General features: G+C 44.0%; 1 protein-coding gene across 8 annotated transcripts in view; it reads right to left on the bottom strand.

Annotated features, from left to right (window-relative positions):
• Positions 438–16989, bottom strand: part of MKL2 (MKL1/myocardin like 2) — a 214961-nt gene continuing 198409 nt past the window's right edge. For 4 of the 8 annotated variants that reach the window (XM_018040528.1, XM_018040534.1, XM_018040530.1 and 1 more), the window contains 5 exons: positions 16269–16406; positions 13835–13993; positions 13406–13567; positions 8198–8258; positions 438–5886 (listed from right to left, as the gene is read on the bottom strand). In XM_018040528.1, coding sequence (XP_017896017.1) covers positions 5351–5886; positions 8198–8258; positions 13406–13567; positions 13835–13993; positions 16269–16406 — 1056 coding nt within the window. In that variant the 3' untranslated portion in view covers positions 438–5350. The remainder of the gene's footprint in view (positions 5887–8197; positions 8259–13405; positions 13568–13834; positions 13994–16268; positions 16407–16989) is intronic. The other 4 variants (XM_018040529.1, XM_018040531.1, XM_018040535.1 and 1 more) reach the window with 1 other exon arrangement.

Here is a 16989-nt window from a genome sequence, read left to right as displayed (position 1 = left end):
ATATAAATGCTTTTGAAACGAGGCTGAACTGAAGGATTACCCGGGTCTTTCAGGAATCCTGTCGGTGGCTCATTTATTAGTGTCAAAGTGAGAGCCAGTTTTCTGCAGGCATGTGTGTGTGCATTCATCCCTGCGCACCATGGCCTTTGCCAGAGCCCTCACTTGGGATTTCCTCATGACTGGGAGAATGAACACAGTTTTGGTGTAAATCTTGTTATGGTCAAGTTCAGCTGCTGCCTGTTTGTTTGGACCCAGGGCAAGGGTGCACTGCCTGTGTGATTCACCGAGGCTGCCTCAGCATGCCTGCTGGTTGTGTCTGGTGACTTGGTTGTAAAGCTTGTTCTGGACGAGGGGTCTCCTCCTGGCCTCCCTGCCCCCACCCTGCAGCTCCCCTGACCCACAGCACCTGGTCTTTCCTCTGCACAGCAAAAGTCATAGTAAATCAAAAATTTTTTTTTATTTGAGACACAAAAATGCAAAATTGCTGAGATATCAAACATTTCCCGATCAGCTACAATACGGCCACTATGTACAAAAGATCAGATGATCAATGTGCACACATATAAAAATACAGTATGCATTACCTATGTACAGTACATGTGCAAAATGTATGGCATTCAAACATGATATGGAATTGATTTCAGGGGTGCAAACAGCAAATACAAAGGCATCATGGTTTTTCTTTTAAAAAACAACATAAAGGCAATACATGAATGGACCCCCGATTGCCATCATTTTTTGTTTATTAAACTAGTGCTTTGATAAGCAGGGCTCTGTAGATTGGTATCTTTCTCCTTTTTTTTCATAGAGTGAGATGCTAAGACATAATGTGACAATGAAAATAAGAAGAGAAACACCTATCTCATTGCATTTCTATTGCAAGCAAGAAAACAAGAAAATGAATTTGTATGTAGAAAGGAAAAACTGTATTACTGCTAAATATGTATTATTCTTAACCCAACAAAACAAATCTATACTATCTTACATGAAAACAAGAGGAATATCTACATCTTTGTGAAAATTATAACCTTAAATGGATAATACCTTTTTGGGACTGATTTTTGAGAGCTCATTAGTCTCAAATTTTAAATAAAAAGTGCCTTCTTTTGGCAAATACTTGGCAATGCCTTTGGTTCCTTTAAAGCAAGTTTGCATTACTAGTAGTTACTCGAGGTTAAGTACTTTTGGTAGCAATTAAACCCTTTCCTAAATGCTTCCTCCTCCTAAGCCAGCAAGTTTCCTTACAGCATGATGTGGAGAGGTAATCATTACGAGTCTCGGTGATTCTAGAACTTGGTTAAAGCTTTGTCTTAGTGGTTGGCACAGAGCTCTGTTAAAACCTGACAGCTGCGTCGAGATCGCCAATGACATGATGTGTTTGATACCAGACAGCACCTTGCAGATCTGAGACTGCCACCCTGTTATCACAGGGTCGTGACATTTTCTGATGTGATTCACAGAGCAACGTGTTTGCGTGGAGGGGAAGAGCTCATTTGTAAACATGTGCAGCTTTCTGAATTACAGGCCTCGAATCTGAGAGTTCAGGTAGAGACCCTTTGTAATGATGCATTTCCTCAAATACTGCAAGAAAGGGCGAATGGGGACAGATGGAGACCTGCTTATTGCCATGCAGTCACTTCACAAATAAAAACGTAGCCCAGAAAGATCACTGAAGGAGCAAGTTATCAAAGGTTTGAACCGAGAAAAAGAATGACTACATCTTCGTTGTCATTTTCCAGTTCTGACGGAAACCACGTACAAGATGGGCGGAAATGCAGTGAGGCTGCTCTCCAGACACACATGTCCGCACGTGTGAGCTGTTTCCTGGTGACCCTGACCTTCCAGTTAGTGTTCTCTGAGTGTGGGCTGGTTGTGTGGCCTCCAGGTGGGGGTCACTTTGCCTGGTGTCCTGCTCTGGTGCCAGTGGTCAGGACTGACGCTTGTAGTGATGGGTGGTGACCTGTGGGGCTCTACTTGTGGACCTAGCTGTGTGGCCCCAGTGTCTCTGCTGATGGATGCTGACAGTCGGTCTCTGGGAAGTTCTCGAAACAGCCCCTGGTGCCACCGCACACCCTCCAGCTGACTCATGGCGGGAGCCACCAGACACGCCCGGACACGTGTGTGAGTGAGGGGTGTGAACCCAGCCAAAGGCTGGTTGTGGACAGTAACGAGATGGTCCGGCCCTGGCAGGGACAGCTCTTTCGCCAGCTGTGGTGGCCAGTTTCAGCCTGAGATCCTGAAAGGGACTCTGGAGAAAGCTTGTATGGCTAGAATGACCTGGGGTGGAGGAAGCCTGAGTCAGCTTTGGTGACCAAATAGGTGACACCCTTCTCATCAGCTGTCACTTGGCGTCCACTGACCTCACAGCTCGTGACGGCGCCTCTACGGGCGGCAGCTGGGGGGACCACACCATGGTGCCTTCACCACGATTCTGAGAATGCACGTCCACGGGTCACAGAACCGTGCAGTTTGTAAAAAGGAAATTTAAATAAGGTCTCTTTAGTGCCATAAAAATATTCATATAAAACACAAGCAGTATCTGAGCATGAAGTTGCATGAACTCAGACTGCATCTATGTACAAATACGTGGCAGATACTATACAGTAGATTGCACATTTCAGGAAAAACACTAGGATGTAAAGCCCGCAGTGTCCTGTGAGATTTTCTAGTACATGCTTTGCTGAAATGTACAAGATGACCACATATGCCTGGACTCGCCAAGGCTCTGCAGCATCTCTGATGTAACTTTCTGTTCCTCCCATCCTTAATGACACGACCTGGCACCTATATACACTAGTAAGGTAAGCTCGATACTACTGTGTTTCAGGAATATTTAGGAAATAAGACTGGACGTGAGATAATGTTTCTAGGAGGTGGCTGTCTGCTGGGCAGTATGGTACTTTGCATGGTGGTATACAACAGTACCACCCCCTCCCCCCAACTGCACACACGCCAGGACGGGAGGGCAGGCGGCAGCCGCGAGCGTCAGTAACTGGACGCTCCTTGCCGCCTTCAGGGGAGATGCTGCTGCGTGAAGGTGAAGTGGGCACTCAGCGATTCATCATCAGGAGAGAGCAGGCTGTATGTAAGATGGCATTCTGTGCACTGCAGTGTGTGTTTTTGGAGAGCAACCTTCCTGTGGCATGTTTCAAACCTATCTTAGCCAAGCAATAAGGGGAGCTGAGGGCTAAAGAACAATCTATATACACAGTGCAGGATGACGGAGATAGAAAGTTAAGTCGACAAGAGCCAATACCACTAGCTGTTCAGTTGCCTCCTACAGTCCCACTAATATCTGCTGCTAATAACATATTTCAGTCTGAATGAATACAATGCTCAGAGTCTTAAGTGTGGGCCAGACAAGCCCTGGACAAAAGCTCAGGGCCCAGACCTCCCCTAAGAAAAGCACATTCCCCAGTCAGGAGCCCCAGCCCTGGAGACAGGCCCTCTGAGAGGAACCTACTCACACCCAGGATGCTGACCATCCCGCTGGGCTTGGTCAGAAGGTGGCGCTCTGCTCAATGGTTACAATTTCCCACCTGATGGATGACCAATCTCTAAGCACTCAAAATACCTACTACAGACCACGCTGCACCTGACCACCTCTGCCCGAACCATCCAGAAGCACTTTCCAGTTGGGTGGGCTTTCAACTGAGGGCTCTAGGGTGCCGGGCAACTGAACACTGGGAAAATGGACTTTTCTTACAGAGTAAAATTCACAAACTGAGATAAAAATACAAAGTAAGATCAGTTCTTAGGCAAAACACAAAACCTAGAAATGATTCACAGACTCTTTCCAAGTAATGGGTCAGGCTGCCCGTCACTGTGGGAACATTCACCATTTACAGACCCACAGAAAACCTGACTAGGGTTTACCCAAGGTGAGGTTAGAGCACAATGCTCTTATTTAGTAAAAGTCTCCACACTTTTAAGTAGATTTCAGGTGGGTTTTTTTTTTCAGTTATTTTATATTTTGTCATATACTTAAATGACTAGCAATTGACTGAAATAATTTTGGAAATCCTGTGATAGTTGGCATTTTAGAAAACTCTGAAACTATCCTACTCAACAAATATGACTTTTTCAATATAAAAAACTACTAATAATACCTCCAGTTTCTCAACCTTCAGCCTGACGATACAGTGAGAGCTCAGGTATGACATCCAGTTACAAGCCTGGAAAACGGTAACCAGGGATCGGTGACCGAGAAGAGGAAGGCCAGGGCTGGGTCCGCCGGCCGACCTGGCGCCACCACGCCACCTGAACCGTTCTGGGAATGTCCTAGGGGGACGACAGACTGCTGCCTTGCCTTCTCTTGGCAGCTCATCAGCTCAGAAAGATATTTCACGCCAAAGCCTTTTCTTGGTTCTTTGAGATGGACCTGGTTACCTGAAAGTCAGCAATTCCTTAAATATGGAAATACACGTGGCTCAAGTACTCTAGAAATATTCGAGTTATTAAAACAAGTAGGACCACTGGGTATCCAATTCCTTACTCCAACATAGGCTGTACAAATCACAATGTCAGAGTATACATACAAGTGTCTAATATACACATTAAAATCAATGTAATCAACCCGGAGGGCTGCTAATAGACTTTTCAGTGTTATCAATACACCTGGACTTCTTAGAGTGGATTGTTTACGACAGTATTTTGTCGACATTGTCTGGTAATGGTGAAAGATCTCCCATTTCAATTTAAATCTGGAGATCTAAAGTAAGATTCCCCCAAATCACAAAATAAACTAAAACACACAAAAAAATTACATCGGTTTCTGAATGGAACCAAAAGTCTTCAGCGGGAAGCTGTCACTGAACTGGCTGGTGCTGGCCACTGCCCTTGACCCTGGCTGCATCTTGGGCCGGGCTCAGGCCATTTCTAGGAGATACCCTGTGCAGTGATCGCTCACCTCCCTTCTTTTTCAGCGGAGCTGTCTGCCTTTTATTTAAGGTCTTAAAATGACCACAGAGGTTTAACTGTAGCTGATGACCAGAGGCCCTCGTGTTGCCACCCTGCATACCTTACTCTTCGCGTTTTTAATCTAAAGGTACCTTTCGTTCTTTACTGAAGTCTGGAGAAACAGATGAGTCTTCTTGGAGTAGTGTTTTTTTTTTTTTTTTTTTTTTTTCAGAAAGCTCTGTGCTATATCAAATCACAGGCATTCACTGCTGGATGCAGTGAAATGTTTTCAAACTTGGTTTCCAGCCTCTGACCATCCGTCCCATCTTTCTGTGACAACATACTGTAATTGCAATGATGCAACTCTGGATCTGTCTCTAAAATCTGACCTTTTTGAAACATCGTCGTCGTCTTCAAACCTCATAAACTCTGAGACGAGAAATCTGTGCTGTTAGTCCCACGGCAGCGGCAGGTCCTGTGGGTCTAGGAAGTCGGCAGAGAACATGCTGGGAGTGGTGGCACTGAGCGGTGTGAGTCCCGATGACGTGCCGGGCATGGTAATGTCTAACCACTCCATGTTGTCCAAGTTTGAGTCAGAGAGGTCAAGGGACAGACAGGGCGTACTTGCAGCAAACTGGGCCTCGGCCGTTTCCATGGGTGAGTGCGAGGGGTCCAGCACGCCTGAGTGGCTCAGCAGGTCGTTCTGGAGGTCCTCGATCAGGGAGAAGGGCTCTCTGTCCTCGCTGCTGCTTTGCAGGGGAGCGATTTCATTAGCTGAAGGTAGAGTTCCATCCAGGAAGGCTTCGAGTTGGTTCTCTAAGCTGGCAGATAGACTGCTCATAGGTTCTAAGGATATGGGTGGTGCCATTTGGACCTGGGGTGGTGGCCGGGACACCACGGTGCTGACCGGCATTGTGGTGATGCTGGCTGTCACTGGTCTCATTTTGGAAATAGGAGAAGGTTCTTCTTTTATAGGGAGGGAAATCTCTGTGTAAAATAATTCAAGTAATTAGCAGTGATTTCGTACTATTTCAACATTTCTATTCATTAGGGCACTATCTTCCCTGTGCAGTGACTTACACACGGTCCATTTTAGAGTAAGGAAGAGGTTGCTACTGGTCAGGTGCGGCCCTTGATAAATGTTAAGGTGATAATGGTGATAGATAATGTCGTTAAATATATAAACATGTAAGTTGATAGCATTCTGGTGTGCTTTCAGTTCTTTACGGTAAGAGTTAGCATTAACTGCAGTCTGTACTGGCAAGTAGGAGTTGATGATTTCGATTATTTGATTTCTGGGTCTTTATTCTCAGTCACTGCAGGCTGAAGACAGCCTCCTGTCTCCCCCTATAGCTTGAGTCAGCTATCAGCAGATACCACCCTTATAGTGAATGTCAAAATGGATACCCCAAGTTTGTGCAGGCATGATGTACAGCCTTCCTGTTAGGAAAGATCTAATTATATTCTTTTCTCTTTTTTATTATAGTTGAACTGTATGCCCAATTTAGCCATTGACATTCTATACAAAGTTGTTAAAAGATACAATGTTCTTTTATGTCATTTTTGAGTTAAAGCAAACACGTCATCTCCAAGAGACCGTGGATTACTTATTTTTTCTTTATTGTTTTCTCAGTTTTATTAAATCCTTAAGATTTTATACAGTGTCTTAGGAAGCACTAGTTACGTGTCATTCCTTGTCAGATCAAGTAGCAAATTAATGGAGCTTCTGCTCTGATACCAGTGTTCACTTGGCTATATACATTTGAATGAAGGATCTTTTCTTTTACTTTCTTATGAGTATTTGATTGGTTTCATTTATATGCAGGTACACGAGGAAACATGGATTAATAATCACTCTTACAATTAAATGACTGGGATGCGTAAACGAGAGAAAGAACTTAAAATTTGATTCCTGAGTGAATTGTCAACTGTGTGTATTGTGTATGTTTTTAGGATAGTTTGTTGTCAGCTCTAGATTGTTTTGAAAGCTGAAAGTGTAACCTAAATAATTAGTTTTACCATCAATGATTTAAATCTCTGTCCTCATTATCACTACTATTAATATATAATAACATAATATACTCATTGATACTTTGTCATAAAAATTATCTTTTAGAAAATAACTGTTAGTATGACTGTCATACTTTAGTTTCCAAGTTTAGACTGCAAACATTATTCTTTTTAATCATTCCAAGAAATCTTTATTTTAACCAGATTTGGCAAAAAGCATTTCACTATTTTTTTAACCTTAAATTCAGTTATGGAGTGTCTTTTTTAAAATTTTTATCATGAATTAATTATTTTGCAAGGCCAAAAAAAAAATGCTATTTGCACATACAGACCTGTATGTAGTCAAATATCAAGAATTTTCTGTTATGTCAAACATTATGACAAAATCATTAACCGCAAAATTAAATAGAACCTCCTATGAATGGAGAAATTTTTATCACAATTTTAAAATCTGAATAAAACTCCTTCATCAAGGTAATTTGAGAATACTTTAGAAATATTCCAAAATAACACTTCAAGTTTTAAAATACTGACTTTATACTTATTTTTAGACATACGTAAGTTTAGGCAGAGAGATCCTTGAATTTTTTTTTCTTTTTTTTTGTAGTTAACGTTCCCTTATTCCTATTTAAGATGACAAGACTGTAAAAAATCTAAGATGTTCAATCATATGTAGAAATGCTTTGCCTTTGAATTTTAATTGGAGGCTGATTACTTTACAATATTGTGGTGGTTTTTGCCAAACATTGACGTGAATCAGCCATGGGCATATATGTGTCCCACCATCCTGAACCCCCCTCCCACCTCCCTTCCCACCCCGTCCCTCTGGGTTGTCCCAGAGCACCAGCTCTGAGTGCCCTGCTTCATGCATCGAACTGGCATTAGTCATCTGTTTTACATGTTAATACATGTTTCAAGGTAACTTGGTTTTTGCGAAATAACACATAAATTGGAATGTTTTTATCCCATCACAACAATACACACTTGGAGCAAGTTTTGAAGTTTTTAGTGTGGAATTTAAATATGGTTCTAGTGTGCTGTTTTGAGATGGCCTATCCTTTTCAACAGGCATACATCTATTGTTAAATCTAATTATATTACTGTGTTATACTGAAAAAATGGCTTCTCCATCTTAACAGACTAAATTGAACGGATTTAAAAGAATAAGGTGTGGTAGAATTAGAATAATGTTTCTCAGTACTTAAGAGATGTGTGGTGGGCTCTAGAGGAAAACTGCCATAGACTCGTTAATAAGACTCTCTAGGGATCTAATGTGATCTTGACCTACCTCCACTTTTAATGAGGATGTCAAAGAGGTCATCCATCTGCTGACTGTGTGCATTGGAAATCTACAACAAAGGAGAATATATGTTAGCTTTCTTTTGTACCCTGGGAGCATTAGACAACTGGGAGCACTAGCAACCTTACAGAACATCCCATCTAACCTGTCCTTCGATAATTTTGAAATTCTGAGGTCTCCTGAGACGTGAAGCCCCACCCTATGTGGCATAGTTGGTTAGTTAATAGAGCGAGAATGGGGTGAACACCCAGTTCAGATGACTACTTACAGTCTATCACTGTTTGCATTTTGAGAGGCTTCTAACACTTTCTTCTAAAAATGTCTTCATTCATTTGTATTTACATAAAAATATGTTGAAAGGTTTCCAGCCTTATTGAGAGTTACCTGACATACAATAAACTACACTCACATAAAGTTGACAGTTAGATAAGTTCTGACATATGTATACATCCACAAAACTATCAACTCAATCAAGGTAATGAACATACCCATTTCCCCTGAAGTTTCCTCAGCCCTTTTGCAATACTCCTTTCAGCCCCAGGCAACCCAATGATCTGCTTTCCTTGAATATAGAAGTTTACATTTTCTAGAGTTTTATATAAATGGAGTCATACAGTTTGTACTTTTTGGCAGAGGGATAGAGGAGGCTTCTTTCACTTGGCACAATGAATTTGAGATTTATCCATGTTGTAGAGTACAGCAGGAAAAGTTCATTCCTTTTTATTGCTAAGAGTATCCCACTGTATGGAAATATCAGTTTGTTTGGATTGTCGGCACTCTTTGGGTATTACAAATAAAGTTGCTGTGAACATCTGTGTACAAATCTTTGTATAGACATGTTTTCTTTTTTCTCTTGGGTAAATACTGAGGAGTAGAATGGCAGAATCATAGAGTAGGTGTATGTTCAACTTTCTAAGAGATGGCTGTTTTCCAAAATTATGTTGTTTTTACATTTCCACAGCAATGGATGTTTCTAGCTGTTCTCCATTCTCGGCAACAACTGGTATGGGCAGTCATTTTAGACGTTTGGCAGTTAGTAGTGGCACTGCGTTGCGTTTTAATGTGCATTTCCGTAATGACTAAGGATGCTGAGCATCTTTTCATGTGCTTATCTACCACCTGTGTATTTTCTATGGTGAAATGTCTGTCCCAGTCTCTGGCCAGAACTTCTTATGCATACTGTTTGCATGGTATCTTTTTCCAATCATTTCTTTCAACCTTTGTCTTCGTATTTAAAGTATGCCCCTTGTATGTGCATACAGTAGTTATCTACTGCAGTATTACAAATCGGTGCAAAAAACTTGGTGGCTTAAAACACTAAGTTTCTAAGAGTCAGGAATTTAGGAATGGTTTAGGTGGGTAGTTCTAGTGTGGGTTCTTACATGATGCTGTAGCCAATATTCTGGCCAGGGTACAGCCATCTCACAGCTGAAGAATGTCCCTGTAAAGGTGACTGACTTCATGAGGACAAGGTGGTTGATGGAAGGCCTCGGTTTCTCTTTATGTGGGCCTCTGCAGGGTGCTGCTGGACTGTCCATGTGGCATAAGAGCTGGCTCTCTCCATAGCCAGAGGTCTTAGACAGTGCAAGCTGGGTGGCTTTATGACCTAGTTTCAGAAGCCACATATCATCTTTCCTGCCAGTTCTATTTGTTAGAAGCAAGTCACTAAGTCCAAGTACACAACATACATTTGGGTCTAGTTTTCCATCTATTCTGATAATTTCTGCATTTTAACTATTATTTATTCTACTAGTATGTTTTATGCAATCATTGATATGGTTAAGTTTGGGTTTATCATTTTCGTATTAGTTTCTATAATATTTGTCCTGTTTCTTGTTCCTCTTTGCTTGGCCTTTAAAAATAGTGATCTTTTGGAATTCTAGCTTAATTTTTCTATTTTTAAAAAGCAATAATTGTTACTGTAGATATACAATATATACCCTTAATTTTCCATAGGCTACTTAATGTACCATTTCATATAAAATATAAAACCCCAGTAAACATAAAGATCATTGATTTCCTCCATCTTTTATTAGTTATTTTTAAGTATCATAGCTATATATTTTATAAACCCCTCAAGATAGTGTAATATCTTATAATACAGGTTTTGTAGTGATGAATTCTTAATTTTTCCTTGTCTGCACTCTAAGAAGGAAAGTGAACTAAGGGATATTTTTACTTGACAGGGAATACTGTGTCGACAGTGTTCTCCTCCTGCTCCCCCACCCCTCCGCCCAAGAACTTTAAAGATGCTGTTCCATTCTTTTCATGCTTCCATAGTTTCTGATGGAAAGTCAACTGTAAATCAAATACAGCTGACCCCTGAACACCACAGCGGTCAGGGCAACTGCCCTCCTCCCTCGAGCAGTCGAAAATCCACGTATTACAGAACTGGCTCTCCATATCCATGACTCTGCATCCACGGTTCCAACCAACCAGACTGTACAGTACTGTACTATGTATTTTCTGAAATCTGTATATAATGGATCTGTGCGGTTCTAACTTGTGTTGTTCGAGGGTCAACAGCAGCTGTTACCTGTGTATACTGTATTGCTGTGCTTTTGATGCTTCAAGATCTGCTCTTTAAATCTGGCTTTCAGTAATTTCATTATGATATGACTAGGCCATCTATTTATCCTGCTGGTGTTCACTGAGCATCCTAAAGCTATAAACTTGTTTTTTATCATATTCATAAAAACTCTTTTTATCATATCGTAAAATCAGTATTTCTTAAAATATTTACCTGCCTCATTCTTTCTGTCCTCTCCTGGAACTACCATCCATAGCCATTTAGACTGTTTGATATGAAATAATAGGTCTCTGAGACTCTGCTCACCTTTTCCTTAATCTTTTTTTCTGTTATCCAGACTGGATAAGTTCTACTGATTTTTCTTCAAGTTCACTTTTTTTTTAACCTCTGCCACCTCCATTCTGCTAAGACGATCTATAATTTTTTTCATTTTAGACTCTGTAATTTTGTTTTAGAATTTCCATTTCATTAAAAAAATCTTTTCTATATCTACTTAACAGTCTTTCTCTTTTTTCCTACAAGTAGATTTTCTTTTATATTATTGAGGATAGTTATAATAGTTGTGCAGATTCTGTGACTCAAATCAGCTGGGTGTTAGTCTTAGCTGACTGCCTTTTTCCCTTGAGAAAAGGTCACATTTTCCTGATTCATTGTATACGGCCGTGTTGTGAATGGCTGTCATGGATACCAAGTTGTGGAGACTGCATTCTGTTATTTTTCTCAGATGAGTGGTTTCTTTTATTTTAGTAGGCAGTTAACTCGGGTTGGACCTGAACCGCAAAACGTCTCTTGGGCAGAAGTTCCAATCTCAGGTCAGGCCTTCTGTCTTTGGCTGATCTGCTGTGACTCCAGTCCATGCCTATGTGGTTTAGGGGTCACCCAGAGATGTGGGCAGACAGAATTTGGGGATCTCCTCTCTCAGCTGAGAGCAACCCAGAAGGGGAAGAACCAGTCTTCTGGATTCCCAAGGCATAAAGGCTCTGGTTTTTCTACCAGTAACCTCACCACTTAGCTTGACCCCAGAGTGAAAACAGAGCACTCATGCTATGGAACTCCCCTAAGTGCAGACTTCTCCCGAGAATGTGACTGTTCACTCTTCAGTGACTTGACTATGACCAGGCTTTACAGCTCTTATTTGTGGGAAGCTGAACTGGTAGGAATTGGAAGTCTAAGTAAATGTATTTTAAAAACCTCATAATCCCTGGCTTAATGCTCAGTGGTGTATAGAGAAGAATTACAGATAGCTACTCATCCAAACAGAACCTGACTCCTTTAGTCTATATGCATGAGCCAGAGCCAGACAGAGGGCAGGGGTTAAAATCAGCTCTTAGGTTAAGGTGTGAGGGTGAGTCTGTGTTGTTACACTGATCAACTAAATGGTATGTAGCAACCTGTATGTGAGAATCAGGTTTGGAAGGATTTTCTTGAAAATATGTTCCTTCTAGATGGACCAAGGGGATCACAGTCTAGTCCAGCATCATTTGTTTCAATTCTTTTTGTGATATCTAAACCAAGTTCTGAAATTCAGCTTTCCCCTCACAAATAAACGCCCCTGCTGAGTCTGGAACTAGAGGAACATCTTACAACTAGAAAAGTTATCTTCCTTTGGTACTAAGTGAATATGAAGAAGCCCTGGAAACTGTTTGCTTCCTCGAGTAGGCAGTCTGCCCTGGGTACCCTGCTCGCCATCTGTGAGTGTGCCAAAGTGGGCCCTGTTGCTGGTGCTGAGCAGTGTCTGCAGCTACTTGCTGGGGCAACCAAGTAGGTCAAGATGGCTATGGTGTGGGTGCTGCTCGCTGGAGAATGCTGAGCCCTCGGCCCCACACACCCCCAACTGTATGTGAAGGCCCCACGGAGTCACACATGGACTGTGGGGGTGAGGAGAGCGGCATGACCCGGCAGGCGCGTCTGCTGTGTCTATGCGAGCAGACGGTCTAGCTCTGATCAGCACACCTCCTCGTTCACTGTCAGCATCCATGCAGTGGGATCAAGTCCATTCTCTGCAGCCTCTTATGAGGCCGGGGTTCTTCCTTGACAGTGAGTTGAGTTTTAAGCTGAGACAGGCAGTAAGCCCAGGCGTGTTCAGGGTAAGGTCTGACGTGGCTTTTGTCATCGGGCGCCCACCTGAGGCCAGATGCTTTTTACAGACAGGAACTCTGCCTTTTCCCATCTCTGGGATAGATACAGTAGGCCAGGAGGGCCTCGGTCTGTCCTTCTAAAGTGTGTCTGCTCAATACACGAGCAGAGCTGCTCATGAGGGCTGGCCTGCTGGGGGTGAGGCACTGGTGATGAGGGACAGTGGATGCAGGTGCTGGGTGGTCTAGAAGCCCATCCAGTGGGGAGCGGGTCAGTTTGATGCTGGCCTGACAGATGGTGGCTTTAGAAAACGGATCTGTATAACACACGTGCCCTGGTCACACATATACACATCTCTCCTTCACACAACCTGCCTCTGGCTCTGGGGGGAAGTTAAAGACAAACACTGAACTGAGTAAGTGGGAACTGCAGGTTATGTGGCCGCTGAAAACCCTTGGGAGTCTTCGATGTGAATGATATTTTGATTTCAAATAGCCATTTGAAAGGCAAGCAAGGCTCCCAGTCATGAAACTTGTGTCTCTTGGAGGCAAGTCCATCTAGACCAGGGCTTCAAGCTCAGGAGGACCTACCACGTTGGAGCGTGGCCTTCTCACCTCTGGAAGGGAAGACTGGGCGCTGCGTGTCTGCTTGATGGCTTCCTCATAGCGGGGAGGGTCTTTCGTCTTGGGGACTGGACTCCCAAACAGAGAGTGCTGGACCACAAACTGCTGGGGCGGAGGGGGCGAGCCGGGCTGCGGCAGACAGAGGAGGAACCGGTTAGCTGGGCTCGGGCAGTAGGTCTGTCCCCAGCTGGGGGTGCCGGCGGGCGGGGCCACCTTCACTGTGCTGAGCGCTAAGCTGCCCTGGAGTAAGTACACCCCGGGACTTTGGTCTCCCCTGCCCCCCTGCCACCCCGCCACCCCGTTAACGCCGACACTCAGCCGTACAGGCCCGAAGGCCCGGGCTCTGGATGAGCCTGTGCCCTGTGTGCACCGTTGCTGCCCGGGGGGCTGGGTTACCTTGTTGGGAGGGCTGGGGCCATTCTGCAGGGAGGGCAGCGGGGTGCTTCGGGGCTGAAGGACACTGCTGTTCGCCTTGTTGATAAAGGGCTGCTGCACCGCTGGAGCAGGTGCTCTCTGATAGGGCAGAACTGTACTGGATGCCGAGCTAGTGAAAACCTGTCATGAATAAATATTTGTTCATCAGTTTGTCCTTTTGCTTTACCTAATAAAACCATGTTTTAGAACAAGACTTAGCAAATCTTTTCTGTGTAAGCCACAAATGGTACAGTTTAGGGTTTGGGGGGCTGTGTGGCCCACATCGTAACTGCTTTGCCCTGGCCTGCGGCCCAAATGCAGCCTGGATGAGACATGAAACGGGGAGGGGGCTCAGGACAGCTTGCCCACAGACAGAGGTGGGCTGGACGCGGCCCACCGGCCCCGGTTCCTTGGCATCTGTGGTCCGTCTTGGACGGCAGCATGCTGCGGATATGATTTTCCTCATCTCCTCTTGTGGCTCTTTCGCTCGTAACCACCAGGCCCACGTCTCCCAATCATGCTCCCAGGTGCCAAAGCCACACTTGTCACATTTACACACATACATATGGAACATCTTGAATTTAATATGTTCCAAATTAAACTTTCCCCCTCTTCCCACTACCCCCAGCCTCTGAGGGAAAGTAATTCTTGGTTCTGCCTTTAATTTTGACACTTAATGGAGGTAAATGGAGCCATCAGTCTGCACTGCTTTCTGCCCTCAGCACTCACACATCTCAGACACGCCTCCTGGGCTGGGCCCTGTGGTCTGCTGTCCTGAACCAGGTCCTCACTGTCCATCACTAGAAAACTGCCTCTGTGGTCCAGCTGCGCCTCCTTGCCTGCCAACCCACCTCGACGACGACAGTCTCAACGCACACGCGCCCGCGATCGTGTCCCTCCTGCACTCACTGGCTCTCCTGCCCTTGGGTAAAATTTAATCTTTGGCTGGTGGGCTGCCCTTCTTGCTCCCAGGCCCCCTTTCCTTCCTAACTGAAAGGCCATACTCGGTTTTCCACGTTTCTTGAACATTTCTCCAAGTCACTGCAAAGCCCCATTTAAAGTCTGCCCCCTTCTGAGCAGCTCTCTTCTGCTCAGTTAGGCAGAGGTGCAAATTTCTTCCTGTGGAATTACAAAGTTTGTTGTCTGACTCCTCATCAAGAGCCAAAGGTTTTAGGGCCTTTTGCAAATGTATGGCCAGAATGTTATTTTGTAGCTGTATTTCACAGAACAACTGGTTTGCTCATAAATATACTTTATACTGCTGGTGTTCTGAGAGAGAAAAACTTATCCTCTGTATTTGTATTTCTTGGGGCTTCCCTAATGGCTCAGACTGTAAAGAATCCACCTGTGTGAGTGTGTATCCTTCTAAGTAGTACAGCTTTTCTGGGTGATAAGGTCGATAGCTATACTTTCTTATCTGTCTGTATACTCTTTTTCTCTCTCTTCCTCAAGAGAAAACTTTAGTCTTACCATCTGAACATTTGCTAAGCTTCTCACTGCACTAGACAGTTATTTGGGCCCACTTCTAACTCCTTGCTCACTGCGCTCCTCAGAGGATATTCAAGAGAGCAGGTGTGTTAACATGACAGTCGCTGTCCCAAGAGGTCACTCCTGTCTGTTCCTCCAGTTGACTTAGCCCAGAGAGTCCACAGCACTCTGGGCACATCACAGGTACACCTAATTATCTAGGCTCTTTTAGGCTAAAGATTAAAACTCTGAGACTAATTGTTCTCCAGGTTTAAAATAGTAAGACCTATTTTTTGAGGACTTAATATTTTTCTGGCAAGGAGATGTGCACATAGCTCCACCTACTGGATAAGAGGGAGTCTGGGTGACACTTGGGACTGTTCAGCAGAACTCTTGGAGAATTCCTGTACAGGACACTGACACAGGTCAGCAGCGTCACTTTAAAGATGGGGAACCAATACTCAAGAGTCCTGCATAAGGCACAGCACAGAGGAAGTGGTGAGCTAGAATGGCAGCCAGACAGAGGCTGCGGGGGGGCTCTTACTCTCTGAGAAGGCAGACTCTTAAAGATACATAAAGATCTTGCTCAAGATAAACATTTCAAAAACGGTCTTTTTCATCTTCAAATATCTTTTCCCAGGACACTTTTCCCCCTACAAAATGATTATTTTGAAAAAACCCTTGAAAACCTTAGAAAATTCTATATATGAGGATTGAAAAAATAGTTTGGAAACTTGGAAGAGGAGCTTAACTGCTCAGATGAGCGCTTTTTCACACAGCAGCCTAATGCCATCTGAGCTGAGGCTCACCCGGTGGGAGATGCATCACAGGAAAGAACAAGCAGGAGCTTCTCACGGAGGCGGCGCCTATGAAGATGCCCACCAGATGCCGAGCGGGTGGTAATATTCAGTACAAGCCGGCAGCACCTGTCGCTGTCGGCATCACCCACCTTTCTGGCCTGCTGAGGCTGACTGAGCGCGCGTGCTGGGAAGGCGTCTTGCTTCTGAGGCGCAGCCTGGGCCAGGCCGGAGGATAGAGCGGCGGCTGCTATCTGAGGCTGCGTTTGGAGTCCTGTTTGTGGTGGAGTCTAGGAGGAAAGAAAAACCAACTCAATTGTCCAAATCAAGGTTAGAATGAAGAGTTTAGATGTGGAGTAACTGGTCATGTGGGGCTCACATCTGGAAAAAAAAAAAAGGTAAAATGTTTATACACACTTCAATTCATTGGTATGTAAACTTGAACCCTAACTCAAACACCAAGCCAGTTACTTTCATGCTCTTAATGTTTCATAAGTGCTAAATTTTCATTTTAAAGTTCGTAGAAAGTCAAAAGAACTGACAGCAGTTCCATACATAATAGGTCAGGTGTAGTAATTTTAGCAGCAGCAAGGAAATCTGTGAGGCCAGACTGTCCAAATTCCTACTTCTGAGCTGCAGCGTCTGTGCTCCCCAGGGGGACAGCCAGCCACGTGCTGGGTGCCCAGAGGCCCAGAATAAAACGCAGTTCCTGTTCCTCAAACATCACCTCTCATGGAAGATTTGGACAGGAAAATGAATGCTTAGAAAAGCTATATTATACAGCGGACTTTCAGTTTCACAGACACTCTTAACAGGGGAGCCAGAATTTCAGCACAGGCCCAGGGCCTTTGGGTTGTGCCTTCTCACCCTGGG

This window comes from Capra hircus, chromosome 25 (assembly GCF_001704415.2).
Source record: "Capra hircus breed San Clemente chromosome 25, ASM170441v1, whole genome shotgun sequence".
In the NCBI taxonomy this organism is placed as follows: domain Eukaryota; kingdom Metazoa; phylum Chordata; class Mammalia; order Artiodactyla; family Bovidae; genus Capra; species Capra hircus.
The sequence above is the reverse complement of the archived record's forward strand: the minus strand, read 5'-3'. Positions and strand labels throughout refer to the sequence as shown.